Source organism: Blennius ocellaris (genome assembly GCF_963422515.1).
Source record: "Blennius ocellaris genome assembly, chromosome: 16".
NCBI lineage: Eukaryota > Metazoa > Chordata > Actinopteri > Blenniiformes > Blenniidae > Blennius > Blennius ocellaris.
The window spans coordinates 253,049-280,486 of NC_137665.1; the positions used below are offsets into that span (position 1 = coordinate 253,049).

At 49.0% G+C, this 27,438-nt stretch overlaps 2 protein-coding genes across 3 annotated transcripts; one reads left to right on the plus strand and one right to left on the minus strand.

Moving 5' to 3' along the window:
* Positions 1-8,046: 8,046 nt before the first annotated feature.
* nosip (nitric oxide synthase interacting protein) lies at positions 8,047-14,813 on the plus strand. Of its 2 annotated transcripts, XM_080511192.1 has the most exons (10): positions 8,047-8,197; positions 8,333-8,426; positions 9,450-9,555; positions 9,664-9,745; positions 10,696-10,831; positions 10,895-11,058; positions 12,638-12,754; positions 14,320-14,390; positions 14,486-14,594; positions 14,675-14,813. In XM_080511192.1, exons 2-10 carry the CDS (start codon positions 8,357-8,359, stop codon positions 14,744-14,746), a joined length of 927 nt encoding a protein of 308 aa, XP_080367318.1. In that variant the 5' UTR covers positions 8,047-8,197; positions 8,333-8,356; the 3' UTR covers positions 14,747-14,813. The 2 variants fall into 2 exon arrangements, with proteins under 2 accessions (XP_080367318.1, XP_080367317.1); XM_080511191.1 differs by having other exon boundaries at positions 10,696-11,058.
* Positions 14,814-18,726: 3,913 nt separating this feature from the next.
* On the minus strand, positions 18,727-22,993 carry rcn3 (reticulocalbin 3, EF-hand calcium binding domain). Its single transcript, XM_080510925.1, has 8 exons — positions 22,891-22,993; positions 21,870-22,104; positions 21,109-21,302; positions 20,411-20,583; positions 19,829-19,889; positions 19,670-19,761; positions 19,480-19,587; positions 18,727-18,896 (listed from the first exon to the last, which is right to left on the minus strand). Exons 2-8 carry the CDS (start codon positions 22,085-22,087, stop codon positions 18,789-18,791), a joined length of 954 nt encoding a protein of 317 aa, XP_080367051.1. The 5' UTR covers positions 22,088-22,104; positions 22,891-22,993; the 3' UTR covers positions 18,727-18,788.
* Positions 22,994-27,438: the final 4,445 nt, after the last annotated feature.

The following is a 27,438-nucleotide window of genomic DNA, read 5'->3' on the forward strand; positions in this document are numbered from 1 at the left end:
ACCCGGTGTTCTCCACGGGTTCTCCACGGGTTCTCCATGGGTTCTCCACGGGTTCTCCACGGGTTCTCCATGGGTTCTCCACAGGGGGTGCTGCCGCCCTACTATTTATCCTTTACACAAACATGTGGGAGCAGACATGACAACAGAACTAGAATCCAGTAGTCGTACCAGAATGCAGAGGACTGTTAATCTCAGTCAGTTTGTACCGTGACGTGAAGAGTCTCACCTTCAACTGAATATCAAGATCAAAGATCAAGATCACTGATTTTAGAGAAGAGAACAAATGTGATCGTAGAAATATGTGGGACCATTATTGCTGAGAAACTCAACTTTGAGGGAAATTCCAGTCTGTTGGTCTGTAAATAGAGTCGCCAGCGTCTCACTGCCTCGGGAAGCTTTTATGTCCAGTCGCTTTCATGTCCTTTGTCTGTGGCCTGGTTCAGTCAGACCTCTTCAAAACAGATTCACCCAATAGTCACATGGTCCAGTCGTGTCTTTGGCAGCTACAGTTACTTTAAAAAACTAATCAGATTACTGATTACTAGGTAGTAGTAAACCTTTGACTTCCTGCTGGTACATATTTAACCTTTGACCTCTTCCTGGTACACATTTAACCTTTTACCTTCATTCTTTGTTGTATTTATCTCTTACTCATGCTTTCATCATCACGTTTTTACTATTACTGGTATTTATTTACTCAGAGATGTAGCTGTAGTCTGTTGTTGCACTATTTCTCTATTTCTTTGACCTGCCTGCTCTGTGGGACTTTATTTGCCCCCGTCCTGGACAAATAATGTCTTTCATTGATTGATTGATTGATTGATTGATTGATGACAATGGTTCCAATTCTTTTATGTTACCTGAACATGTTAGAGCGACTTGGCCTGTGATTGGCTGAGAGTGGAGAAGGGGGCGGGGCAGGTGAGTGTGTAGTGTCTGCAGGTGATGTGTGTGTCAGTCAGTTTGGAGAACGAGGAGAACGGAGGAGAACGAGGAGAACGGAGGAGAACGAGGAGAACGGAGGAGAACGGAGGAGAACGGAGGAGAACGAGGAGAATGGAGGAGAACGAGGAGAACGGAGGAGAACGAGGAGAACGGAGGAGAATGAGGAGAACGGAGAACGGAGAAGAACGGAGAACGGAGGAGAACGAGGAGAACGGAGGAGAACGAGGAGAACGAGGAGAATGGAGGAGAACGGAGGAGAACGGAGGAGAACGAGGAGAACGGATGAGAACGAGGAGAACGAGGAGAACGGAGGAGAACGAGGAGAACGGAGGAGAACGGAGAAGAACGGAGGACAACGGAGGAGAACGGAGGAGAATGGAGGAGAACGAGGAGAACGGATGAGAACGAGGAGAACGAGGAGAACGAGGAGAACGAGGAGAACGAGGAGAACGGAGGAGAATGGAGGAGAATGAGGAGAACGGATGAGAACGAGGAGAACGGAGAACGGAGGAGAATGGAGGAGAACGAGGAGAACGGAGGAGAACGAGGAGAACGGAGGAGAACGAGGAGAACGGAGGAGCGGCTGGTTCTGTTTAATAATAAAGCGTCTTGGCAGAAAAGAAACTGTCCTGCTGGACTCTACAATGGTAACTCTACAATAGTAACTCTACAATAGTAACTCTACAATAGTAACTCTACAATGGTAACTCTACGATGGTAACTCTACAATGGTAACTCTACAATAGTGACTCTACAATGGTAACTCTACAATGGTAACTCTACAATAGTAACTCTACAATAGTAACTCTACAATGGTAACTCTACAATAGTGACTCTACAGTGGTAACTCATTACTAGGTTCAGGTCTGCTGGAGCAGGGTGATGACATCATCACTAGATCCAGGTCTGCTGGAGCAGGGTGATGACATCATCACTAGATCCAGGTCTGCTGGAGCAGGGACTAAAACATGGAGGACAGGGGCCCAGGAGGACCAGGTTGGACCTCCTGCTCCACTCTAAAAGATCAAAGTGAAAGTAAAAGGAGCACTAGGACTCCTGGTGGATCTGGTCTGTCCACATTCCTCCTCACAGAGCTGAGGTGTGTCAGTGACTCATACCTGAGACCAACAACACCTTCAGTAGGGTTGAAGGCCTGAAAGGAGCCGCTGGAGGCTCAGGACGACACAGAACCAGTGTGCAGGGACGACACAGAACCAGGGATGACAGAGAACCAGGGATGACAGAGAACCAGTGTCCTGGGACGACATAGAACCAGTGTCCAGGGACGACACAGAACCAGTGTCCAGGGACAATACAGAACCAGGGGCGACAGGCCAAAGATAGCCAAACGGCTAATTCTGGCATAGTCTGCAGAAACGTAGGTTAATATGCACTGACCCTATAATAAAATACAGAAATAAAGAAACAAAGGCTAAAGGTCATTGCTCCTGATCGTTCTGATAGTAAAGCTTCATCATTTGCTTTAATGTATTTCTTTCATTCCTATTAAAGCTTTGATGTATTTCTTTCATTTCTATTAAAGCTTTAATGTATTTCTTTCATTCCTATTAAAGCTTTGATGTATTTCTTTCATTTCTATTAAAGCTTTAATGTATTTCTTTCATACCTATTAAAGCTTTGATGTATTTCTTTCATTTCTATTAAAGCTTTAATGTATTTCTTTCATTTCTATTAAAGCTTTAATGTATTTCTTTCATTCCTATTAAAGCATTGATGTATTTCTTTCATTTCTATTAAAGCTTTAATGTATTTCTTTCATTTCTATTAAAGCTTTAATGTATTTCTTTCATTCCTATTAAAGCTTTGATGTATTTCTTTCATTTCTATTAAAGCTTTAATGTATTTCTTTCATTCCTATTAAAGCCTTGATGTATTTCTTTCATTTCTATTAAAGCATTGATGTATTTCTTTCATTTCTATTAAAGCTTTAATGTATTTCTTTCATTTCTATTAAAGCTTTAATGTATTTCTTTCATTCCTATTAAAGCTTTGATGTATTTCTTTCATTTCTATTAAAGCTTTAATGTATTTCTTTCATTCCTATTAAAGCCTTGATGTATTTCTTTCATTTCTATTAAAGCTTTAATGTATTTCCTTTAATAATACGCTTCTTATGTCTTTGTAAAGTGAGGAGGAAGAACCAGTGCTGGGCTATATATAAAACGTGTTTTTTGGTTATTACTATACATTCATAGAATAAAATCATGGTAAGAAATAGGGGGGTCTGGGGGGGGGGGGGGGGGGGGGGGACCTTCAGCAGTGTGTGTTTGGGTTTTATGTTTATACAACATTTTAAAGATAAAATGGCAGAAATGTTTCAAACAATGTAGCTTTAATTCTGGACCACTAGTTGTTATACCACTGAATACACACACACACACACACACACACACACGCGCGCGCGCGCGCACACGCACATACACCTACACACACGCATATACACGCACACGCACATACACTTACACACACACACACACACACACACACACACACACACACACACACACACACACACACACACACACACACACACACACACACACACACACACACACACACAGAGTTTTGGTCGTCCTGTCCCATAATTCATGACTTTGTCCCCTTTGGAGGACGTCTCGAGGTGTTTGTCCGGAGACTGAGACCGGGACCGGGACCGGGACCGGGACTCAGCGCCTCCAGCCGGGACGTCCCAGGAGCTCCGTGCGACCAGGAAACAGTCCTGTGGGGAGAGTTTCTCCAGGAAACACCGGCACCTGGGACACCTGGGACACCTGGGACACCTGGGACACCTGGGATACCTGGGACACCTGGGACACCAGGGACTACCCGGGGACACCAGGGGACACCTGAGACCACCTGACCAGAGCCGGACCGCGCGGGACATAAACAAAGCGCCACACGAGACGCTGCGGCTCCTCCAACCACCAAAACCTCGGTAGAAACTGACCTGACCCCCCGGGGCGGCGGGCGGCGGGCGGCGGGGTTAGAGGCGGCGGGGCGGCGGGTCGGACGTCCGGGGGACCAGAAGTCGTTCTCCGCTTCTTCTTCACTTTCGGCGCGTCGAAGTTGCCGAGCTGAGATTTCCGTCGATCAGCCGCCACTCGGTTTCGCGGTGCGCCTCTACACGAGGTATTACCGTAATCGCATACTCCGACGGATTTCAAAATAAAAGTGACGTTTCAGTGAAGGAGATCTCAACTTTATTCAAGTTAATAAAAACACAAATTAATACCACGGAAATAATAATAACACATAACAACAAAGAAAATAATTGAATGTGTTATTGGTACAAACTATTAAAAATGAAATGTTAATAAAACATATTGCTTACAGAAGTAAAAAGCAAAACACATTTTCAGTCAGTGATGTATTAATGTTATTATAATACTATAGACATCAGCCCACTCCTATCACTTTATTCAAATTAAACACTAAACACGCTGAAAAACTCAACCTATGTGGCTCATAGAGACTGGTGGGAGAATGAAGGACATGTCCAAATTAACTCTGAGTGCTAAAATGTCTCTCTAGCGCCACCCAGAAAATTAGAAAAATATACCACTGGTGGTACACCAGCTCCCTCTAGTGGTACATGGGAGAAGTCAGAAGTAGTTTTTTAATAAAATGCATCTCAAAATGTATAAAATGATCAAAAATACTACAAAACTTAAAATTGAAAGAAAACACAACTCATGAAATTCACATTTTAAAAGAGTGAGTGAGTGGAGAGTGGGCATCCTGGGCTCTGGAGGTTCAGGTCGGCCCGGCAAGCGGGAGCTGGAGACGTTCTCAGGTCGGACACACTGAATCTCTGGAGAACCACGGGTCAACACTGTTGTGTAACAAAGTAGTCAAAACGCTTTTCTAAAGAGAAACACTCCATTTAGCACAAACGCACACGTCCAACTCTGATCATGGAGCCTGGGTTCTTGGCGAAGCCCCCCCAAACCTGTCCAGCGTCAGCACTTTGAGGACACTGGTACAAGGATTGGGAGTGACCAAACCAAGAGGGACTGAACGTGGAACCAAAAAGCCCCGAGCGTTGAAGGTGCAGCGGCAGGAGCTCCTGAGGGGAGATCAGGTCAGGAGGTTCCTGAAAGTTCTCTGAGTGCTCACCTCCTGCTGTGCAGAGCTGCTTCCTCCTGAAAGCTCAGCCTTCACAGCTCTCCCCGGCTCTCCCCGGCCCCCAGCCCCCGGCTCTCCCCGGCCCTCCCCGGCTCTCCCTGGCTGTCCCCGGCCCCCAGCCCCCGGCTCTCCTTGGCTCTCCTTGGCTGTCCCCGGCCCCCAGCCCCCGACTGCTGACTTCTGACTCACACCCAGCCCCCGGTCCCCTGACTCCCAATCCCCGACTCCTGACTCCCACCCCCCGGCTCCCCTCTATCTATCCTCCCCACCTCCCACCGGCCCGTTCATCAGAGCCGAGCGGCCAATGGGGAGCCAGCACGGATGGGTGAGGCACTTCCTGTGTGACAGGAAATGAACATCAAACACCCAGAAAGCGTGAGCACGGGGGGGGGGGGGGGTTATGAGAGGCAGAGATAAACAGATGCCGATGGCTGATGGCTCCAAGTCAGTCCAGTTCCTCAGGTCACAAAGAGGTCATGCCTGAAGATTTGACTCTGCAGTCATCAGATCATCATGAACCTTTAGAAATCCACACAATTCCACCTGGAACACATCAAACTACGAGGATGTCTTAAAGTCTCCTCACTGACATTTACTGTCTTAACAAAAACCCAAACATCTTCAGATCATTTCATTGTATATTAAAATGTTTAAAAAAAATTTAATCATAAAGAGTTTCTATCATGAATTTAAACTTTTTCAGGTTTGTTGATCCCGTGTCCAGGGATCGGGTCCTTGAGGCCCCCGCCGTGACGCCCACCCAATCCACACTGCACCCGACGCCTGCGGCAGCGTCTGTGGAGGTAGGCCTCGGGACAGACCTAGGACACACTGGAGGGACTATGTCTCTCAGTAGGAGGCCTCGGGACAGACCTAGGACACACTGGAGGGACTATGTCTCTCAGTAGGAGGCCTCGAGGCAGACCTAGGACACACTGGAGGGACTATGTCTCTCAGTAGGAGGCCTCGAGGCAGACCTAGGACACACTGGAGGGACTATGTCTCTCAGTAGGAGGCCTCGGGGCAGACCTAGGACACACTGGAGGGACTATGTCTCTCAGTAGGAGGCCTCGAGGCAGACCTAGGACACACTGGAGGGACTATGTCTCTCAGTAGGAGGCCTCAGGGCAGACCTAGGACACACTGGAGGGACTATGTCTCTCAGTAGGAGGCCTCGGGGCAGACCTAGGACACACTGGAGGGACTATGTCTCTCAGTAGGAGGCCTCAGGGCAGACCTAGGACACACTGGAGGGACTATGTCTCTCAGTAGGAGGCCTCAGGGCAGATCTAGGACACACTGGAGGGACTATGTCTCTCAGTAGGAGGCCTCGGGGCAGACCTAGGACACACTGGAGGGACTATGTCTCTCAGTAGGAGGCCTCAGGGCAGACCTAGGACACACTGGAGGGACTATGTCTCTCAGTAGGAGGCCTCAGGGCAGACCTAGGACACACTGGAGGGACTATGTCTCTCAGCTGGTCTGGGAACACCTTGGGGTTCCACCAGAAGAGCTGGAGGAAGAGTCTGGGATGAGGGAAGTCTGGGCATCCCTCCTTAGACTGCTGCCTCTGTGACCCGGCTCCAGATAAGCGGCGGACAATGGATGAATAGATGAAAGGGTTGTTGAAGGCAGTACACGTTCATGTTCTCATACTTGTTCTTCTGTGAATAATATACATCATATGATATCATATCGTAGAAAAATGATTCGTCTCATCTTGAGGTCCACAACCTTCACCACTGAAAACATTCCGGGGGGGGGGACGCATGTTGAAAGGTTCCCCTGCAGATAAAGGGAAGTGGTCTGGATAAGTACTGGGCGGAGGTCTTTGGGGGATAGTTGTTTATGAATGAGGTCCAGTCCCAGATATTATCTGCTCCTTCACGCCTCACTCCCCACGTCATTAAGTCCACCATCCGGCTGCAGCTGACCTTATAGGGTCTGGTCTGGACTTGCTGGTCTGACTCGGGGGTCCTAACAGGAAGATGAGAAGCTTGTCTGATTACACTTATCAGGCCTCATTTTGGTTTGCTCATCAGAGTTCCACTATTTCCTCCATGGTATCGTGGACCAATGACGATGTTGGAAACGTTCCTTTAACTAAACTCTGGCTGGTCAAAGACGGTCAGAACATAAAGGTGAAGATTCACTGTGTTGAGATCAAAGGGACATTTATCTTCAGGATTCTAGAATCACATTCTAGAAGCAGTTTGGTCTCTGAGCTGAAGGAGTGGAGATCCTCAGGCTGCACCAGAACCCTGGTACCAGTCACAGTGGTCCAACCTCACATGGTGTTACAACAGATTCTGTTGCAGTTCTGGGCCGGTCCTGGTCTAGTCCTAGTCTGGTCCTGATCTGGTCCTGGTCCCATCCTGGTCTAGTCCAGGTGTATTCCTGGTGCAGTCCTGGTCTGCTCTTGGTGTAGTTCTGGTCTAGTCCTGATGTATTCCTGGTCTAGTCCTGTTGTAGTCCTGGTCTAGTCCTGGTCTGGTCCTGGTGTAGTTCTAGTGTAGTCCTGGTCTAGTCCTAGTCTGGTCCTGGTCGGGTCCTGGTCCCGTCCTGGTCTAGTCCTGGTGTAGTCCTGGTGTAGTCCTGGTCTCTTTGGAGTTTGTCTTTGTTTGTCTGTTTGTGTTTTTTATGTTTTAGTTTCAGTCAAAAGTGTTGAAAAAGTTCAACACAAAATAATCCACAAAAAATACACTTATTCTATTCTATTCTATTATTCAAAGTTAAAAATTAAAAAATATTTTAAAAGAGAATACATAATAAAATAGACTATATAAATGTATTCACAGCAGGCAAATAAATAAATATATAAATAAAACAAAAAAACGTTGTGTTATAAATGAAAACTGTATTTAAGAGGTTTGAATAGACGATGAAGTTTGGTCGTTCCCACATTTGACCGCTCGGTGGCGACGGAGTGCAGCGGGAAGATGTTCACACCTGTAATTACGAAGAAGAAGAACAAGAACAAGAACAAGAAGAACAAGAAGAAGAAGAATTTGGATTTAAAGTTACAGTTGTCGTTGTCTGTGTGTTTATATCGTCGACATTATACTTCCCGTTTCAGTTCTCGAGGCGTCGCGCTCCGTTCCAGAAGGTTAGTGTGTTTTTAAAACGTGTCCGCCGGTTAGCAAGTTAGCATGTAGCGTTAGCCTCCTGATGCTAAGTCATAACATCAGCAACACAAACAACCGCCACATTTCCCGTGTTTCTCCTCTTTGTCTCTCTTCAGCCTCTCGCAGCAGCAGAAGCTCGAATGACTCGCCACGGGAAGAACTGCACGGCCGGGGCCGTTTACACGTACCACGAGAAGAAGAAGGACACAGGTGGGAAAGTGTTGACGTTCAGAGTCTGGCCCGCTGGAAACACCTCAGTTTACTAGCAGGATCTGACACGATGGACTTTAATAGCATCTGTTCTCGTTGTTCTCGTCCGGATGAGTGGAGGCGCCAGACGTGGTGTTCTGTTGGTGCTTCGGGGAGTTCCATCATTCAGATGCTGATGATCTCCAGTTAATTCTTCTGTAACTCAGACAAGATGCTTTCCGCACTGTCGCCCACATACAGTCAAATCTGCACTATTTAAAACGATCTCATGCGACACAATGCACAAGATATTTAGCCAAAGTGATAAAGTTGAAAGGTGAACAAGCCAAAGTGATAAAGATGAAAGGTGAACAAGCCTGACACTTCAACTCATCACTGAATGTAAACTTGAACACTGATGGAGCCTCGACAGCAGCAGGAAGCTAAACACACTGCAAGTTTTCATTTGGGCCTCAAACTGCTGCTGCCAGAACCTCCAGTGGGAGAACAGAGGTTCTCTTCAGTGGATCTAATGACACATTAATAAACACCACATAGAGAGAACCAGGAGGATCTAATGACGGTGACCAGGATCCAGAGTCTGGATCAGTTAAACCAGGAAACTGATCCAGGATCAGTTAAACCAGGAAACTGATCCAGGATCAGTTAAACCAGGAAACTGATCCTGGATCAGTTGATCAGCAGTCCAGGCCTCAGGTCAAATGCAGGCAGGTGATGGTGGATTTTAATGTGAGTTGACGGTCAGAAAACAATGAACCATCAGGATGAACTGAATTACATTACTAAACATGGTTTTATTTTGTATTTGATGAAGATGTTTGATCCAGAGTTTCAAATACAAAACAGACGTTTCGTCTTGGAGTTGTTTTGGTGTGAACTAAAATCCAGTAGAACTCAACACTGTTTTAATTAATTCTGCAAAGTGACGGTGAGATCTGCTGCTTTAAGAGAGTCTTGCCTGCCCTGCCTGAGGAGGGCTGGACTCATTTAATTGCCCTTGCCTCCTGTGGATTTGCCCCTCAGCTGCCTCTGGTTATGGCACTCAGAGCATCCGGCTGGGAAAAGACGCCATTAAAGACTTCGACTGCTGCTGCCTGTCGCTGCAGCCCTGCCAGGATCCCGTACTGACGTACGACACACACACACACGCACGCACACACACACACACACACACACACACACACACACACACACGCACACACACACACACACCTTGTCATACTGTTTGTGTTCTCAGTCCAGACGGGTTCCTGTATGAGAAACAGGCCATTCTGGAATATATTCTTCACCAGAAGACTGAGATCGCCAAGAAGATGAAGGTGAGACTGAAATATGTGCAAAGAACTCCTGGATTCTTTTGTGAATCTGAACCAGGTTGGGTTTTCATTCACACTGCACTTTGAGACCGTATCAAACCGTCACGTGGTTATGTCAGCTGCCGCTAGGGGGCGCTATGGCCAGCTGCCGCTAGGGGGCGCTATGGCTAGGGGGCGCTATGGCCAGCTGCCGCTAGGGGGGCACTATGGCCAGCTGCCGCTAGGGGGCGCTATGGCCAGCTGCCGCTAGGGGGCGCTATGGCCAGCTGGCTGGCGCTGGGGGGCGCTATGGCCAGCTGCCGCTAGGGGGCGCTATGGCCAGCTGCCGCTAGGGGGCGCTATGGCCAGCTGCTGCTAGGGGGCGCTATGGCTAGGGGGCGCTATGGCCAGCTGCCGCTAGGGGGTGCTATGGCTAGGGGGCGCTATGGCCAGCTGCCGCTAGGGGGGCGCTATGGCCAGCTGCCGCTAGGGGGCGCTATGGCCAGCTGCCGCTAGGGGCGCTACGGCCAGCTGCCGCTAGGGGGCGCTATGGCCAGCTGCCGCTATGGCCAGCTGCCGCTAGGGGCGCTACGGCCAGCTGCCGCTAGGGGGCGCTATGGCCAGCTGCCGCTAGGGGCGCTACGGCCAGCTGCCGCTAGGGGGCGCTATGGCCAGCTGCCGCTAGGGGCGCTACGGCCAGCTGCCGCTAGGGGGCGCTATGGCCAGCTGCTGCTAGGGGGCGCTATGGCTAGGGGGCGCTATGGCCAGCTGCCGCTAGGGGGCGCTATGGCCTCCTGGCAGCTGTTTAACAGTCTGGTGGTCTTCTGATTGGCGTGGTTCACTGTGTTTACTACCCAGAATGCATTGCACACTACATCACCTCCTCTCCCCCCGCCTGCAGGAAAGACGAGTTTTGTGGTGCGATCAGGGTCCGGTTGAGGAATGTGAACGTGGCGATGTGTTTGGACCTGCAGGCCTACGAGAAGCAGAAGCATGTGCTGAAGAGCTCCAGCCAGCTGGAGTCCAGGTCTGAGGAGAGGGAGAGGGTGGAGCGCTTCAAGAGCCAGGAGAACAGCATCGTGTCCAAACCCATTAACCCCTTCACCTCCGGTCAGTGTCTGCTCACAGCTCACATCGCTTCGCCAGCGCTTCACTCACAGCGCTCTGTTTCAGGTCCGGCTAAAGATCGGAGCAGCAGCAGCTCTTCAGGGGAGGCGTCCGCCTCCTCCTCCTCCTCCTCCTCCTCCTCCTCCTCCTCCTTCTCCTCTCAGGGCCTCCCCAGCTTCTGGATCCCCTCTCTGACACCCGAGGCCAAGCCCACCCTGCTCAAGAAGCCAGTGAGTGCCCCCTCTTATCTCCAGAGTTTAAAATTGCTCCGTGTTTACAACAAGCACAGAAAAATGAATGAACTCCTGAACCGTACTCTCTGGACTGTAAGTCAAAAACGAGTGTCCGGAGCAGCTTTCTGCTGTCCTGCAGTGACACCTAGTGGCCACAGACGGTATGGACCATATATTTTGACAGTTGTGTGAGAAGGTGATATTCCCTTCTTACCTTTGCTCTCATGCACACAGTGGTGGGTGTTTTTCTCTTGGGAACTCGGGTGGAGATCTTGTGAGTTTGTTTTGGGGATGGGTTGTGGCGTGGGGTCGCCAGAGTGGGCGGGGCCAGTGTGGGCGGGGCCAGAGTGCACATTGCTGAGCATTTTAGCACAAAACGGTTTAAAAGACCGTCAGTCATCACTGTTGACAACATGAAGGTCTGTGTCGAGGTACGCAGTATTTTTCTGTATTCAGGTATTCCACCTGTCTGACAGCAGATGTCTTTGTCCACTGTGTGTAGGGGCGCTGTTGGTATGGATACACGTTGGGGAATCGTATGGTTAAAATAATCTACTGCAGGTATTTTGACATGTTGTAACAATTTTCTTGTTAATTATGTGCATTTATCATTCTGATATTTGAGGGAGGTCAGTTTGGGGTAGTGGACACACCCGTTTGACTTTTGGTTCAGCCTGTCTCGATTGGCCCAGTTCAGGGTGGGCGGGGCTTATTTAAGGAGGCACGCAATCGGTGTCAGAGGACAGAGTGGGGCCACGTTGCAGAGAGAGCAGGATGCTGTAGCTAGCTATGATGCTAACCTGTGGAGGATGCTGTAGCGAGCTATGATGCTAACCTGTGGAGGATGCTGTAGCGAGCTATGATGCTAACCTGTGCAGGATGCTGTAGCGAGCTATGATGCTAACCTGTGGAGGATGCTGTAGCGAGCTATGATGCTAACCTGTGCAGGATGCTGTAGCGAGCTATGATGCTAACCTGTGGAGGATGCTGTAGCGAGCTATGATGCTAACCTGTGGAGGATGCTGTAGCGAGCTATGAAGCTAACCTGTGGAGGATGCTGTAGCTAGCTATGATGCTAACCTGTGGAGGATGCTGTAGCGAGCTATGACGCTAACCTGTGGAGTATGCTGTAGCGAGCTATGACGCTAACCTGTGGAGGATGCTGTAGCGAGCTATGATGCTAACCTGTGGAGGATGCTGTAGCGAGCTATGATGCTAACCTGTGGAGGATGCTGTAGCTAGCTATGATGCTAACCTGTGGAGGATGCTGTAGCGAGCTATGACGCTAACCTGTGGAGTATGCTGTAGCGAGCTATGATGCTAACCTGTGGAGGATGCTGTAGCGAGCTATGATGCTAACCTGTGGAGGATGCTGTAGCGAGCTATGATGCTAACCTGTGGAGGATGCTGTAGCTAGCTATGATGCTAACCTGTGGAGGATGCTGTAGCGAGCTATGACGCTAACCTGTGGAGGATGCTGTAGCGAGCTATGATGCTAACCTGTGGAGGATGCTGTAGCGAGCTATGATGCTAACCTGTGGAGGAATGTGGTTGCCTCTTCTTCTCTCTCTCGTAGAGTAAGACTGTGTTGTGTCCCATGTCTGGTCGGCCCATCAAAATGAACGAGCTGATCACGGTGCGCTTCACGCCGCTGGACCCCAGCCTGGACCGGGTGGCCCTGCTCAACCGCCAGGTCAGTTTGCCCCAAACATCTGACCCCAAACACCGATTCTGAACACGCCTGACCCCAAACACCGATTCTGAACACGTCTGACCCCAAACACCGATTCTGAACCCACCTGACCCCAAACACCAATTCTGAACACGTCTGACCCCAAACACCGATTCTGAACCCACCTGACCCCAAACACCGATTCTGAACACGTCTGACCCCAAACACCGATTCTGAACACGTCTGACCCCAAACACCGGTTCTGAACCCACCTGACCCCAAACAGAGTCTGAACACGTCTGACCCCAAACAGAGTCTGAACACGTCTGACCCCAAACAGAGTCTGAACACGTCTGACCCCAAACACCGATTCTGAACACGTCTGACCCCAAACACCGATTCTGAACACGTCTGACCCCAAACACCGGTTCTGAACCCGTCTGACCCCAAACACCGATTCTGAACACGTCTGACCCCAAACACCGGTTCTGAACCCGTCTGACCCCAAACACCGATTCTGAACCCACCTGACCCCAAACAGAGTCTGAACACGTCTGACCCCAAACACCGATTCTGAACACGTCTGACCCCAAACACCGATTCTGAACCCACCTGACCCCAAACACCGATTCTGAACACGTCTGACCCCAAACACCGATTCTGAACACGTCTGACCCCAAACACCGGTTCTGAACCCACCTGACCCCAAACAGAGTCTGAACACGTCTGACCCCAAACACCGGTTCTGAACCCGTCTGACCCCAAACACCGGTTCTGAACCCACCTGACCCCAAACAGAGTCTGAACACGTCTGACCCCAAACACCGATTCTGAACACGTCTGACCCCAAACACCGGTTCTGAACCCGTCTGACCCCAAACACCGATTCTGAACACGTCTGACCCCAAACACCGGTTCTGAACCCGTCTGACCCCAAACACCGATTCTGAACACGTCTGACCCCAAACACCGGTTCTGAACCCGTCTGACCCCAAACACCGATTCTGAACCCACCTGACCCCAAACAGAGTCTGAACACGTCTGACCCCAAACACCGATTCTGAACACGTCTGACCCCAAACACCGATTCTGAACCCACCTGACCCCAAACACCGATTCTGAACACGTCTGACCCCAAACACCGATTCTGAACACGTCTGACCCCAAACACCGGTTCTGAACCCACCTGACCCCAAACACCGATTCTGAACACGTCTGACCCCAAACACCGGTTCTGAACCCGTCTGACCCCAAACACCGGTTCTGAACCCACCTGACCCCAAACAGAGTCTGAACCCGTCTGACCCCAAACACCGATTCTGAACACGTCTGACCCCAAACACCGGTTCTGAACCCGTCTGACCCCAAACACCGATTCTGAACGCGTCTGACCCCAAACACCGGTTCTGAACCCGTCGGTGCTCCGTGTCTTTAGACTTGGTCTCATGTGGGCCAGCAGAGGAATCTTTTGGACCACTTGTTGACCAACAGTGTTTTCTGGCTGAACAACCTCCCATGATGACGCCACGCCCCTTTGCAACTCTGTTTACAATCAAAAAGTTGAGTGGTGTGTCTCATGTGTTCAGGACAGGTACGTATGTGCAGTTACCAGAGACGCTTTGGGCAACAGCGTCCCCTGTGCCGTCCTGCGGCCCTCGTAAGTCCCCCGACCCCCCATCATCACTCAGATGTGTGTTGTGCCTCAGTGAGAGCCTGACCCCCCCCCCCCCCCCCCCTCCCTCCCGTCCTCAGAGGGACCGTGGTGACGCAAGAGTGTGTAGAGAAGCTGATCAGGAAGGACATGATGGACCCGGTGAGCGGAGACAAGCTGTCCGACAGAGACATTGTCCCCCTGCAGAGGGTACGAGTGGAATTTAGTCTGTGTTTTCAGTCTGTGTCGTGCATGTTCCTGTTCTAACAACTGGTTCTGTGTTCTGTCAGGGTGGAACCGGGTTCTCAGCTTCTGGAGTCGACCTGCGAGCCAAGGAAGCTCGTCCAGTGATGCAGGCCTGACAACCAAGTCCTGACAAGTGTTGTTGTGATGTTGGAAATGTAAATCGTTCAAATTAAAGCTTTTCAAATAAGCTTCTTACCGTCTTTTTGACTGATCAAAGATCCAAGCACAGTTCAAAGAAAGCTCACATACAAGCAGAATCCAAAAGCACAAAGAGAAGAAAAGAAGAGTGAAAGCATAAAGAAGTAGGATTTAGTTTCTTCGTGTGGCATCGCCCTCAACAAACCACGTGACTGGACATGGACAGCTCCTGGTTTGGTGCAGAAACTCCTAAACATCCTGTCCTGGTAATAACTGCAAGATTCTATAACCACCGTATGAGAACATTCAGCAAAGATTGAAACTGTCCACATAAAAGTTTTTATCACTTTTAACTAGATCAAGTTGTGACGTTTGGGAACAACACAGATCCAGATTGTTTGATCTAATTGGCTTCATGGTTCCATGCAGGACACGCCAGACTTTACACTCCTGCTCTTCTTCACTTCACGTGTTTCTGGATCTTTCTACTTCCTGTAATATTACTGAATGTTTTTGTGTTTCCACATGGAAGCACAGTATAATACTTGTTTAAACTGGGATTTCGAACCAATACAATCTATAAAGGTGGGATGTTTGAATGACTGACCTGATAAAATGAGTTATAGCAGGAAAAACTACAACAATAGGAGATAAACGCTTTACCTTTGTGAGAGAATTTCTCATTTCACCATCTCCACATGCAAACGTCTCTGAATTGGATGAATCCCTGAGAAAGACTGTCGATACACCGAGAACCTCTGTTCTTTTGTAAAATGTAGTATTTGTTAAAAAGAAGAACTTTTTCAAGCTTCAAATGGAAGAAATGAGGGAATAAACTCACTTGTCTGGTGGCGAGTTAATTCAGTTCAATCAACTCAATAAAGAACTGCCTTTTCTGGAAGAAACTTCCACTGGTTTCATTTTTATTGGACTTTCCTCCTCCTGAACCTCCAGCGCTGCACCTCGGAGGGGAACCGTCCCACGTCTCCGGGACGGGGGACGGTTCACCTCGGAGGGGAACCGTCCCCCGTCCCGGAGACGTGGGACGTTGACCTGCGGGTGCTGGACGTCTGCTACAGCTCGTCGTGCTCGTCCACCCTCATGGCTCCGTAGTCAGTGATGGTGCTGAGCTTGATCTGGTCCATCTGGTCCAGGACCTCGGAGAGCGTGAGGCGTCCGTCCTGAGGATCAGAGCAAGGCGGTGAATGCAAGGCGGTGAGTGCAAGGCCACGCCGGGTGGAGGACCGGGCAGCTGCACGTTGTCAACGTTGACACGCTTTGGGAAGTTTTATGGAATAGAAACTTTATTGTCATTGTCACGATGCCTCACCACCGCGGGGGAGTAGGGCTGCAGTGTAGGGTGTAGGGTGCTGTCAACCTCAGATCCTGGAGAGCTGCAGCCCTGCATGTTCTCCATGTCTCCCTTCTTGAACACACCTGAATGTGCTGATGGTTCCTCACCTCATTCAGCACAAAGCCAGACAAGCAGCCTGCCTGCAGGCGGCTGGTGAAGCAGGGAGACATGGACAACCTGCAGGGCTGCAGGGAGACATGGACCACCTGCAGGGCTGCAGGGAGACATGGATCACCTGCAGGGATGCAGGGAGACATGGACCACCTGCAGGGCTGCAGGGAGACATGGACAACCTGCAGGGCTGCAGGGAGACATGGATCACCTGCAGGGCTGCAGGGAGACATGGACAACCTGCAGGGCTGCAGGGAGACATGGATCACCTGCAGGGATGCAGGGAGACATGGACCACCTGCAGGGCTGCAGGGAGACATGGACAACCTGCAGGGCTGCAGGGAGACATGGACCACCTGCAGGGCTGCAGGGAGACATGGATCACCTGCAGGGCTGCAGGGAGACATGGACAACCTGCAGGGCTGCAGGGAGACATGGATCACCTGCAGGGCTGCAGGGAGACATGGACAACCTGCAGGGCTGCAGGGAGACATGGACCACCTGCAGGGAGACATGGATCACCTGCAGGGCTGCAGGGAGACATGGACAACCTGCAGGGCTGCAGGGAGACATGGATCACCTGCAGGGCTGCAGGGAGACATGGACAACCTGCAGGGCTGCAGGGAGACATGGACAACCTGCAGGGCTGCAGGGAGACATGGACCACCTGCAGGGCTGCAGGGAGACATGGACCACCTGCAGGGCTGCAGCTCCACGGTCTGAGCATGGAGAACCACAGTCACAGACTCTGGACCCGTCCTAAATGACTCTTTTTTTTAGTAAAGAAAATGTTTGAGCCATTAAGAGCAATCTTTCAATAAAGTATTACAAAAGATCCAAAAGGGGCAGAAGTTGTGTTTCTACCAACAGGTATGAATAACAGGCCTCTATGGAATCGATGACATATCTTGTACGAATGCTGACGACAGTATCGGTCCAGTGCAGCGCGAGTACATGGTGAAAACTGGAGCCTCAATATGTGGCTGGAGAAAATCTGCGTAGTTTTCCAAATGGAACAAATAACTTACAGTTTATGTTGAAAGATGGAGACGCTGCTGCCCCGCGGCTGGTCGCGCCGTTATATGGTTCTATACAGTTATATGTGGTTATATACAGTTATATAAGGTTATATACAGTTATAAAGGGTTATATGCGGTTCTATACAGTTATATGTGGTTATATACAGTTATATAGGGTTATATAGTTATATTTGTTATGTACGGTTATATAGGGTTGTATACAGTTATATATAGTCATGTATGGTTATATACAGTTATATAAGGTTATATACAGTTATATTTGTTATGTACGGTTATACAGGGTTGTATACAGTTATATATAGTCATGTATGGTTATATACAGTTATATAAGGTTATATACGGTTATAAAGGGTTATATGCGGTTCTATACAGTTATATGTGGTTATATACAGTTATATAGGGTTATATACAGTTATATTTGTTATGTACGGTTATATAGGGTTGTATACAGTTATATGTGGTTATATATGGTTATATACAGTTATAAAGGGTTATATATGGTTATATAGGGTTGTATACAATTATATAGGGTTATATGTGGTTATATATGGTTATATATAGTTATAAAGGGTTATATATGGTTATATAGGGTTGTATACAATTATATAGGGTTATATACAGTTATATTTGTTATGTACGGTTATACAGGGTTGTATACAGTTATATATAGTCATGTATGGTTATATACAGTTATATAAGGTTATATACGTTATAAAGGGTTACATGCGGTTATATATGGTTATATAATGTTATAAAGGGTAATATTCAGATCAGGGCACCTCGCTGACCCCCCTTATTTAGTTCTTGATTTCGTCTCGTCCTTTCCTGAGTTTGATTGGCGTCAGACGTTTGGCGGCGCTGGACTGTGGATGATGTCGTTAAGAGTGTTAAAGAATGTGTGTTTAGTAAAACTTGTTCAAATCTAAATAAAAACCTAGTAAAAGATAAATAAATTGTTTACACATGTTGTCCGTCTGTGATGAATTTGGTACGATCATCTTCATTCATTTGAATTATATGACTCAAGTAAGAATTACATCAGTAGAAAAAAGATTTGTTTTATTGTGAAATCCCCAAAAGTCAGTAAGAAAACTCACCTTGTTGTACATTTCACACACCTTCAGACAAGCTGACAGTCTCATGAGGACGGTGGTGTGAAGGAACCACCTGAGGACTTGTGGACAGACATGTTCCAACTGGGTGTCAGTGCAGGTTGGACATGAAGACACTTTGGACACCAAGAGTTTGACCTGATCTCCAGAGAGCTGGATGAGGCGGAGAGCTCCAGGGTCACGACGCCTCACAGTGTGTGGCTGTGAAGACGACCATACATGACCGTCGTACCTCCACCCAGCCCAACCTTTACTGGAGCAAGCCCCCCTCCCACCATTGAGCCCCGCCCCTCCCACCCCTCAGCCCCGCCTCCCCCTAACCACGCCCCTCCAGCCCCGCCCCTCATGTCACTGTAACCAGATTCTCCGGAGTGAAATGCAGCTCAGCTCCTGTGAGTTTTCATCAAAGTTCATCGTGTCTCTTCGTTAAATCTTCGCCGTAATTGGTCGCCTGACTTCCCACAAACATGTTCCAGTTGCCCAGAATCTCCTTCTTGGTGATTTTCCCGTCCTGAGGTTTGATGATTAGAGTTATGATTGACAGGAAAGAGGGAAGAGGGAAGAGGAGGGAAAGAGAGAACATGAGAAGCTGATTAACCCACAATTAACCCAAACTTTCCATGACAGCAGTAGAATCGTCAGTGATCACTAGCACACGGTGGGATTGTCACTTTAGAAACCATTGTAGCTCCAGAATGTTCCGTGTTCACGTCAAACCCAACGTCTTGAAGAGGCGCTGCGTCACTGGCTGCTCTTCACGACCCTGTACTTGTACTCACATCAGTCCTAGTTACTTTCTCAGTGCTAAACTCAGTGGAGGTCAGTGTTCCGTGTTGTTGTAACGATGAACCATCAACCAGCCTCAGATCATTCTAGTTACTAACTGCTTTCATCCCTTTGAGCCACCAAACATCCTCCATGGTGAGACGCGGTCCTGAGCGTTCTGTAGTTTTAATCCCAAGGCCACGGGACTTTCTTACAAATGAAATGTCTGGCAGCATTTTGACGAGAAGCTAAATGTCTGAGGCCTGGAGCTGCTGGGAGCGCCACTCTTCTTCTAAGACAATGTGATTCTGCTGTGTCGGCGGTTCTACCTTGTCAGTGTCTGTTTCGTGTATCAAGTGTTTGGCTTCGTTGTCGGCGTGGTCCACCTCTCCGGGGAGAACCCAGTCGGCCACTTCACCTGCATCCAGGTAGCCGTCCTGCAGGGGAGGAGACAGGATCAGCGTCACTGTACAACCCGGCCCAGGACCTCCGAGGCCAGACTCCGGAGTCCCGCTGTACCTTGTTGGCGTCCCGGACTTCAGAGAAATGCTTCCTCTCGGTCTGCACCCAGTCGGGTTCGCTCTCGCTGGCCTCTGGAGAGTACATGTCCCCTGTGGAGCAGAGCAGCGGCGTTCAGGAGGAAACTACTGGCCATGGTACTCCGTCAGGCTGACCTACCGATGTACTCCGTCAGGTTGACCTTTCCGTCTCCGTCCTTGTCGATGTCCTCCATCGTTTCCTGAAGGAAACATGTGGTTCAGTTCTTTCACTGAAGCAAAGACAAAACGTCCTTCTAGTTTATCTCCACCACAAAGTTAGACTTTCAAATGTGTCTTTTTACAAAATATTCATCATGATTCTTCTTTCAGGCCGGGGGTGGGGGTGCCCTCCACCCTCACATCTCCCCCGGTTCCTTCTAATGAACTGATATCAGCAGCGCATGCAAGAGATGACGAGCCTGGTGTCAAATAACGAGCACATGATACTGCATATAGGCTGAAACGTAGAAGAAACGGTGACTTTACTCCTTCACTGCTGTGGTTGGCGCTGCTAGCGTGTTAGCTTGCTGTGGTTAGCGCTGCTAGTGTGTTAGGTTGCTGTGGTTGGTGCTGCTAGCGTGTTAGCTTGCTGTGGTTGGCGCTGCTAGTGTGTTAGGTTGCTGTGGTTGGTGCTGCTAGCGTGTTAGCTTGCTGTGGTCCGACTTCCTGTTTCTGGAGTAAAGGTTTGAGAAGAAGTGACACAGGAAGCGGTGGCTTGTACCTGAATGACCACGTCTCTCATGTAGTCGAACTCCTCCGGGTGGAGGAAGGCGGTGAACTCCTGGCGCGTGGCGACGCCGTCGCCGTTCCGGTCGGCCGACTTGAAGCGGCGCTCATCGCGGGCGAGCATTCGCTTGTACGTGGCCTTTTCCTCCACGTCGTCAAATTCCTCACCTGGACAGAGAAAAGCATTTCTCCTCAAACGTCTCCGGCTCTTCTCAACATCAGGCGGGTTCTTTTGTTCCATTTGTTGTTTTGGCCTTAATTTGGCTTCAATAGATATGAAATAACTGTTTGCCTTTTAGATCATGATACCAAGACAAACTTGAAATGACTGCCGTGTCCCTGCAGCTCTGGATTATTGGTCACAATCAATGAGAAATATCTGAATATTGCTAGAAGCAGTTGAGTGGAGCAGCAGGTCCATCTCAGTGTAAAGTGAAACTGAAGCCCCATCAGTGTTTATCACAATACTGGTTAGAACAACATCTGGCCTGAAGTACCAACCAGTGAAATACCACAATTCTTCGGCTTTATTCCGAAAAATGTCTTATTCATCAGTCAATCCTAGAAAAGAAATCCTATTTTGAACTCATTTGCTCAACGTGTTTCTGAGGTTTGAGAACCTGAAGGATTAAAGCTCCGGTTCCCCACTTTGATTGGTTCCAGGATCAAGAACGCGTCATGAGACTGGGTTACCCAGGTAGAATCCGTAGGTGGTGTTCTTGTACTCCTCCCAGGCGATCTTGTCGTCTCCGTTCTTGTCGTAGTCGTTCCAGTGCTTGTTGACGTTCTCCTCAATGTACCTCCTCTGCCGGTGCTTGATCCAGTAGTGCAGCTCCTGGTGGCTGACGTAGCCGTCCTTGTTGGTGTCGATGCGATCCACGATCTTCCTGTGGGGCGAGAGGAGATCAGGGTCACCGCTACCGACCCCCTGTCCTGGGGCGTCCTCCACGTCCACGTCTTCGTCCTCGTCTCTTACCAGCTGTCAAATGTCTCACTCGGCTCTTTTACAAATTAAAATGAAAGCTGAAAGCAGCTCGTGGATCTTGATACGTCTTTTACTCCGTATTTATCTAGAAGTGCTTCTGAACAGTGAAGTGAACAGTTGGATGAGGAGCGTCAACGAAAACCAGCTTCACTCAAATCAATCAACTTCAACAGCATGTTGTTCCTCATTTGGCCACAGGGGGCAGGCTTTTTAGGATGAAAAGTCAAAGTCAAACCTTGAAGGTGAGACCGTGAAACATTATACAAGAAGGGCAGATATTGTGAACATTTGCAGGCTCGGGTTGTGGGTTCTAAACCCTGCAGGGTCAATATTTATTAAGCTGCATTTCCACTGTTTATAAGAAATAATCCTCCACTATTCTCTGTGGCTTAAACTGCGCTTGTCTTTTTTAATTGATGGTTTGTGTAAAAGTGGAGCATGAGATGGTTAAAGAATGTAAAACACCTACGCCAGTCTGGCCTTGCTCTCCTCGGGGGTCAGCTGGTCGAAGGTCTTGGCCTCCTCTTTGCCCAGGAAGGCCTCGTGGTCGTACTGGTAGCCGTGGCCGTCGTCGTGGGCGTGGTCGCTCAGGTCGGCCGCGTGATGGACACGCTTCTCCTGAGGCGGGACGGCGAAGGCCGCGGCCGTCAGGAGGACGCAGACGGACGCTAGCGAGTGACGCCGCATGGTGACGAGTCCTGGAACTGCACAACACAACATTTCACTCAACGCTACGATCCGCTTGAGCCAACAAACACCAAGCTGCCTCGCCTGCTACGACCACCTTCTGCCACTAGAGGGCGCACTGAGGATGGACGGAACAGGGTCGTAGATCATTTACTGTAGGTGAGTGTTTAAATTGATTGTTTTAAATGATTCCTGTCCGCTCAGTCAGACGATGCTACGCTAACACACCTGAGTCACTTACCTTTAACATTTTGGCTCATTTTAATAAACCAAAGGAACTCAAACTGCTGATTATGTCGCCCAGGTGAACGCAGGGTTAGTATGACATGATGATTTCAAGCATTGTAGTTTGTTCCAAATGGTTCTGTTCTCATTTCATGTTCTTTTATTTTAGGTTTGCAAAGGCTTTGTGAATAAATGTCTAATATAAGGTTCATGTCATGTCCAGAATTCAGGATGGTCATATTTTATTAAAATACAAGCAGATTGCTCAAATTAAGACAAATACTTCTGATAATAACGACTTTAATTATAAATGTGAGTAAAATGACCTTCCATCACATTAAGGCGTTTCCATAAACAATGAAGGTTTTGAGTTGTGGAAACGAAACGTTCAGTGAAGATGAATAAAGAGTGAAACGTGTTGAAGCTCAAACTCGGTCAGAAAGTCAACTTTTACTGCTCCTGAGAGAAAAGCTGTGATTGATCTTCATCCTCTGACCAACACGAGCAGGAAACTGCTGCACGGTGACGTCACTGCTTTATGTGACTTAAACAATGAAGAAGATTAAAAGAACACTTACAGCTTGTGTGTGAGCCGCTCGATCCTCCGTGCGTGAGATGCGCTCCGTGCGTGAGATGCGCTCAGTGCTGCGTCCGCGTTGGCACTTCCCCGCTTTAAGTACTGGCGGCGAGGGGGCGGGGCTACATCCTCCGACCGACCAATCACCGCGGGGTGTAACTGGACTCTAACCAATGAGAACGTGCCTGGCTGCAGGGGGATCCGAGCTGAGCTGTGATTGGCTGGGAACCGCCACGTTGTCATGTAAACGACCTCCTCGGCTCCCCTCGGCTCCCCTCGGCTCCTCTCGGCTCCCCTCGGCTCCTCTCGGCTCCCCTCGGCTCCCCTCGGCTCCCCTCGGCTCCTCTCGGCTCCCCTCGGCTCCCCTCGGCTCCTCTCGGCTCCCCTCGGCTCCTCTCGGCTCCCCTCGGCTCCCCTCGGCTCCCCTCGGCTCCTCTCGGCTCCTCTCGGCTCCCCTCGGCTCCCCTCGGCTCCTCTCGGCTCCCCTCGGCTCCCCTCGGCTCCTCTCGGCTCCTCTCTGCTCCCCTCGGCTCCCCTCGGCTCCTTTCGGCTCATTTCGGCCAGAAAGGCGAGGAGCGGGTTGCCAGATGCTCCCGTCACTTTCCAGCACAAACACGAATGATCACAAAAGTTCCACAACACATCAACAAGAAATAGCGAATCAAACAAGTTTTACACAAAAACTACAAAATCCAATCATCTAACGGAAAAACCAACCTGACAAACTACATCAATTCTGACTTTAAAAAAAAGTTTTCAAAATCAGCCTCTTGTCTTTGAGGAAACGTATCTTGAAAATATCCGAGAATTTGTGAAACCCTAACCCAAAAAATGCAACTTTAATCAATTATCATCATAATCTGTAATCCTAATCCTTGAAGGACGTTACATCACAACACACACTTATTTGTATTTTACTGTGAAAATCTGAGCTTTCATTCTTCCTCACTGTCCTACTGTCAGCCTGATGTATGACGGTAGAGCAACACAGTAGAACTCAGCTAATCCAGATGACAACACACACACACACACACACACACACACACACACACACACACACACACACACACACACACACACACACACACACACACACACACACACACACACACACACACAGCTTTCATGACACACATTGATTAAAAACGTCAGATTTCGGTTGGTAACAGACGCCATGACGGAATTGGCCAGCGGCGCTGAAGCCCAACGTCCTGTCGGGGTGTGGGACAGAGGAGTTGGACATCCGTCCTCCTGTTGAGACGTCCAGGTCCGGCGCTGCACGTTGCCTAAGGCCAGCTTTACTTTCTCTGATAAATAAAGGGTCAAACGTACCTCGCGGTCTCGAGACTCTTTTAAACAACCAAGTGTAGAATCAAAGGACCGGGAGGAACCAGGAGACCGGGAGGAACCAGGAGGAACCAGGAGGAACCAGGAGACCAGGTCCTACCAGTTTGGTGCCGTGACCTCAGGACCCTCTTGGTGTTTCTTCACAGGATCCTCTTTCAGTGACCGAACGACAAGAAGCTCCAAAAACAAGGAAAGCAGAAAACCCTTTCTGACTTTGTTCCAGACCTCAGTCTGAGAGAGGAGGTCTGGAAGAACGCCTTTCCATTTCTGAGTTCTTTTGCTCCGTTAGAAAATGGAGTGAATGAGGCCACATGTTTCCTCACAGACTCCCGGAGCAAAGAAGCCTCCGGAAACTACAATCATTGGGTGAAATCTGGACTCCGGTACCAGCAGAGGGCGCCCAACAGCTTTTGTGAAAATCCTGTTCAGGGACCCGGTCGGTCTGGGACCCGGACGGTCAGGGACCCGGTCGGTCAGGGACCCGGTCAGTCTAGGACCCGGTCTGGGACCTGGTTGGTCAGGGAACCGGTCGGTCTGGGACCCGGTCGGTCAGGGACCCGGTCGGTCTGGGACCCGGACGGTCAGGGACCCGGTCGGTCAGGGACCCGGTCGGTCTGGGACCCGGTCGGTCTGGGACCACACGACTGTCCTCCAGACCCCGTTCTGTATTGTGGGTCGGTGACAGGTGACCTGAATTCCAATGGGCTCCTGCTGGTTGGACTCCACTGTAAAGGGGAGAAAAGGGTCCGTGAGAGGAGGGAGACCCAAGAGACGTCCGGGAAGTTTGACCTATTCTCATAGGAACCGGAGACTTGATACCTGGGCCAGGAAATAAGACCCAACCTCTTGTCTGCCGGACCCTCTGTCTCCCCCTGGTGGTTATAGGGATCCTCTGTCTCCCCCTGGTGGTAATCAGGACCCTCTGTCTCCCCCTGGTGTTTATCAGGACCCTCTGTCTCCCCCTGGTGGTTATCAGGACCCTCTGTCTCCCCCTGGTGGTTATCAGGATGTCATCACATCTCATCACATGTCACCACGTCATCACGTGTCATCACGTCATCACAGGTCATCGCGTGTCATCACGTCATCACATGTCATCACGTCATCACGTGTCATCGCGTGTCATCACGTCATCACATGTCATCGCGTGTCATCACATGTCATCGTGTGTCATCACGTCATCACATGTCATCGCGTGTCATCACATGTCATCACGTGTCATCACGTCATCGCGTGTCATCACATGTCATCGCGTGTCATCACGTCATCGCGTGTCATCACGTCATCGCGTGTCATCACGTGGCATCGCGTGTCATCACATGTCATCGCGTGTCATCGCGTGTCATCGCGTGTCATCGCGTGTCATCACATGTCATCGCGTGTCATCACATGTCATCATGTGTCATCACATGTCATCGCGTGTCATCACATGTCATCACGTGTCATCACGTCATCACATGTCATCGCGTGTCATCACGTCATCACATGTCATCGCGTGTCATCACATGTCATCGCGTGTCATCACGTCATCGCGTGTCATCACGTGTCATCGCGTGTCATCACGTGTCATCGCGTGTCATCACGTGTCATCGCGTGTCATCGCGTGTCATCACATGTCATCGCGTGTCATCACATGTCATCACGTGTCATCACATGTCATCGCGTGTCATCACATGTCATCGCGTGTCATCACATGTCATCACGTGTCATCACGTCATCACATGTCATCGCGTGTCATCACGTCATCACGTCATCGCGTGTCATCACATGTCATCACGTGTCATCACATGTCATCGCGTGTCATCACGTCATCACATGTCATCACGTCATCACATGTCATCACGTCATCACGTGTCATCGCGTGTCATCACGTCATCACATGTCATTGCGTGTCATCACATGTCATCGCGTGTCATCACATGTCATCGCGTGTCATCACGTCATCGCGTGTCATCACGTGTCATCACGTCATCGCGTGTCATCACATGTCATCGCGTGTCATCACATGTCATCGCGTGTCATCACATGTCATCGCGTGTCATCACGTCATCGCGTGTCATCGCGTGTCATCACGTCATCGCGTGTCATCACATGTCATCGCGTGTCATCACATGTCATTGCGTGTCATCGCGTGTCATCACATGTCATCACATGTCATCACGTCATCACATGTCATCACGTGTCATCACGTGTCATCACGTGTCATCGCGTCATCACATGTCATCACATGTCATCACATGTCATCACGTGTCATCACATGTCATCACGTTAGAAGGAGATCATGTTCTATGTTACGTCCTGATATTGTACCACTTTGTTACTGGACCCAATGTTTTTGCGTTATAACTTTATTTATTAGGTTATGATGTGATACAACTTTCCTAATACAGCATAAAAATGTATTGTTTCATCTCACAATGTTACAGAACATTTACAGGCGATGCCACATTATTGCAGTATAACTTCAATTTCCATCAGGTTAAATTATGCTGGAACAAAAAATGATTGCGTTCTAATGTTTTTCTAATTAACATGTGATGATGTTAATTTAATAAAAATGCATTCATGTGAGGATTAAAACATGAAAATGAGCGCCGTGCTGTGAAGATTTGTTTTTCTGGCCATGACTGCAATCTACTTTGTCATTTCATCGACTGAGACCTGCAACACAAACGTTTAGAAAGAAACTGAGTCGTCGCTCATATAGAAATGTTTTGTAATTGAAATTTATGGTCACAGGTTGTTGCTGCTGCAGCCAAACAAAGAGTATTAGCACATTGAACATGCAGGCACTAATCATCTAGAACATTTTCATGGTCCATTTAAAATTCACATTTTTCTGGGCTACGGCGTTTTCAGGCTCAAAAGAGAAACACAACAGTCATTAGCATTAGCATTAGCATTAGCATTAGCATTAGCATTAGCATGGACAGCAGTGAAGCACATGCAGGCTGAGAGGAGATCAGACTCTGGCTCAGAAGAAGCTTCAGGGTCGTCACCTTCTTATTTACACCCCCTTAAAGGAACAGAGCCACTTTTTCACCGTGGAGATTCAAACACTGACCACCAACGAATTCCACATGATCGGATAGTAAGAAGCAAAACTCTCCTCCTGCTAACGTCTGCTAAGTCTTTATACATTGTCTGCAACAGTCATGCAGTTGAGCACTAATGCTGATTTTATAATTCTTCTTTATTACAA

Excerpts from the sequence above, each read along its gene's own strand:
- rcn3 (XM_080510925.1), bottom strand. The coding sequence starts at position 22,087 with ATGCGGCGTCACTCGCTAGCGTCCGTCTGCGTCCTCCTGACGGCCGCG. Across the intron at positions 20,584-21,108 it reads CACCTACGGATTCTACCTGG|GTGAGGAATTTGACGACGTG; the intron begins GTAACCCAGTCT and ends TTCTCTGTCCAG. Across the intron at positions 18,897-19,479 it reads ACGAAACAGACACTGACAAG|GACGGGAAAATCACCAAGAA; the intron begins GTAGAACCGCCG and ends ATCAAACCTCAG.
- nosip (XM_080511191.1), top strand. The coding sequence starts at position 8,357 with ATGACTCGCCACGGGAAGAACTGCACGGCCGGGGCCGTTTACACGTAC. Across the intron at positions 9,556-9,663 it reads TGCCAGGATCCCGTACTGAC|TCCAGACGGGTTCCTGTATG; the intron begins GTACGACACACA and ends TTGTGTTCTCAG. Across the intron at positions 9,746-10,695 it reads AGATCGCCAAGAAGATGAAG|GCCTACGAGAAGCAGAAGCA; the intron begins GTGAGACTGAAA and ends TTGGACCTGCAG.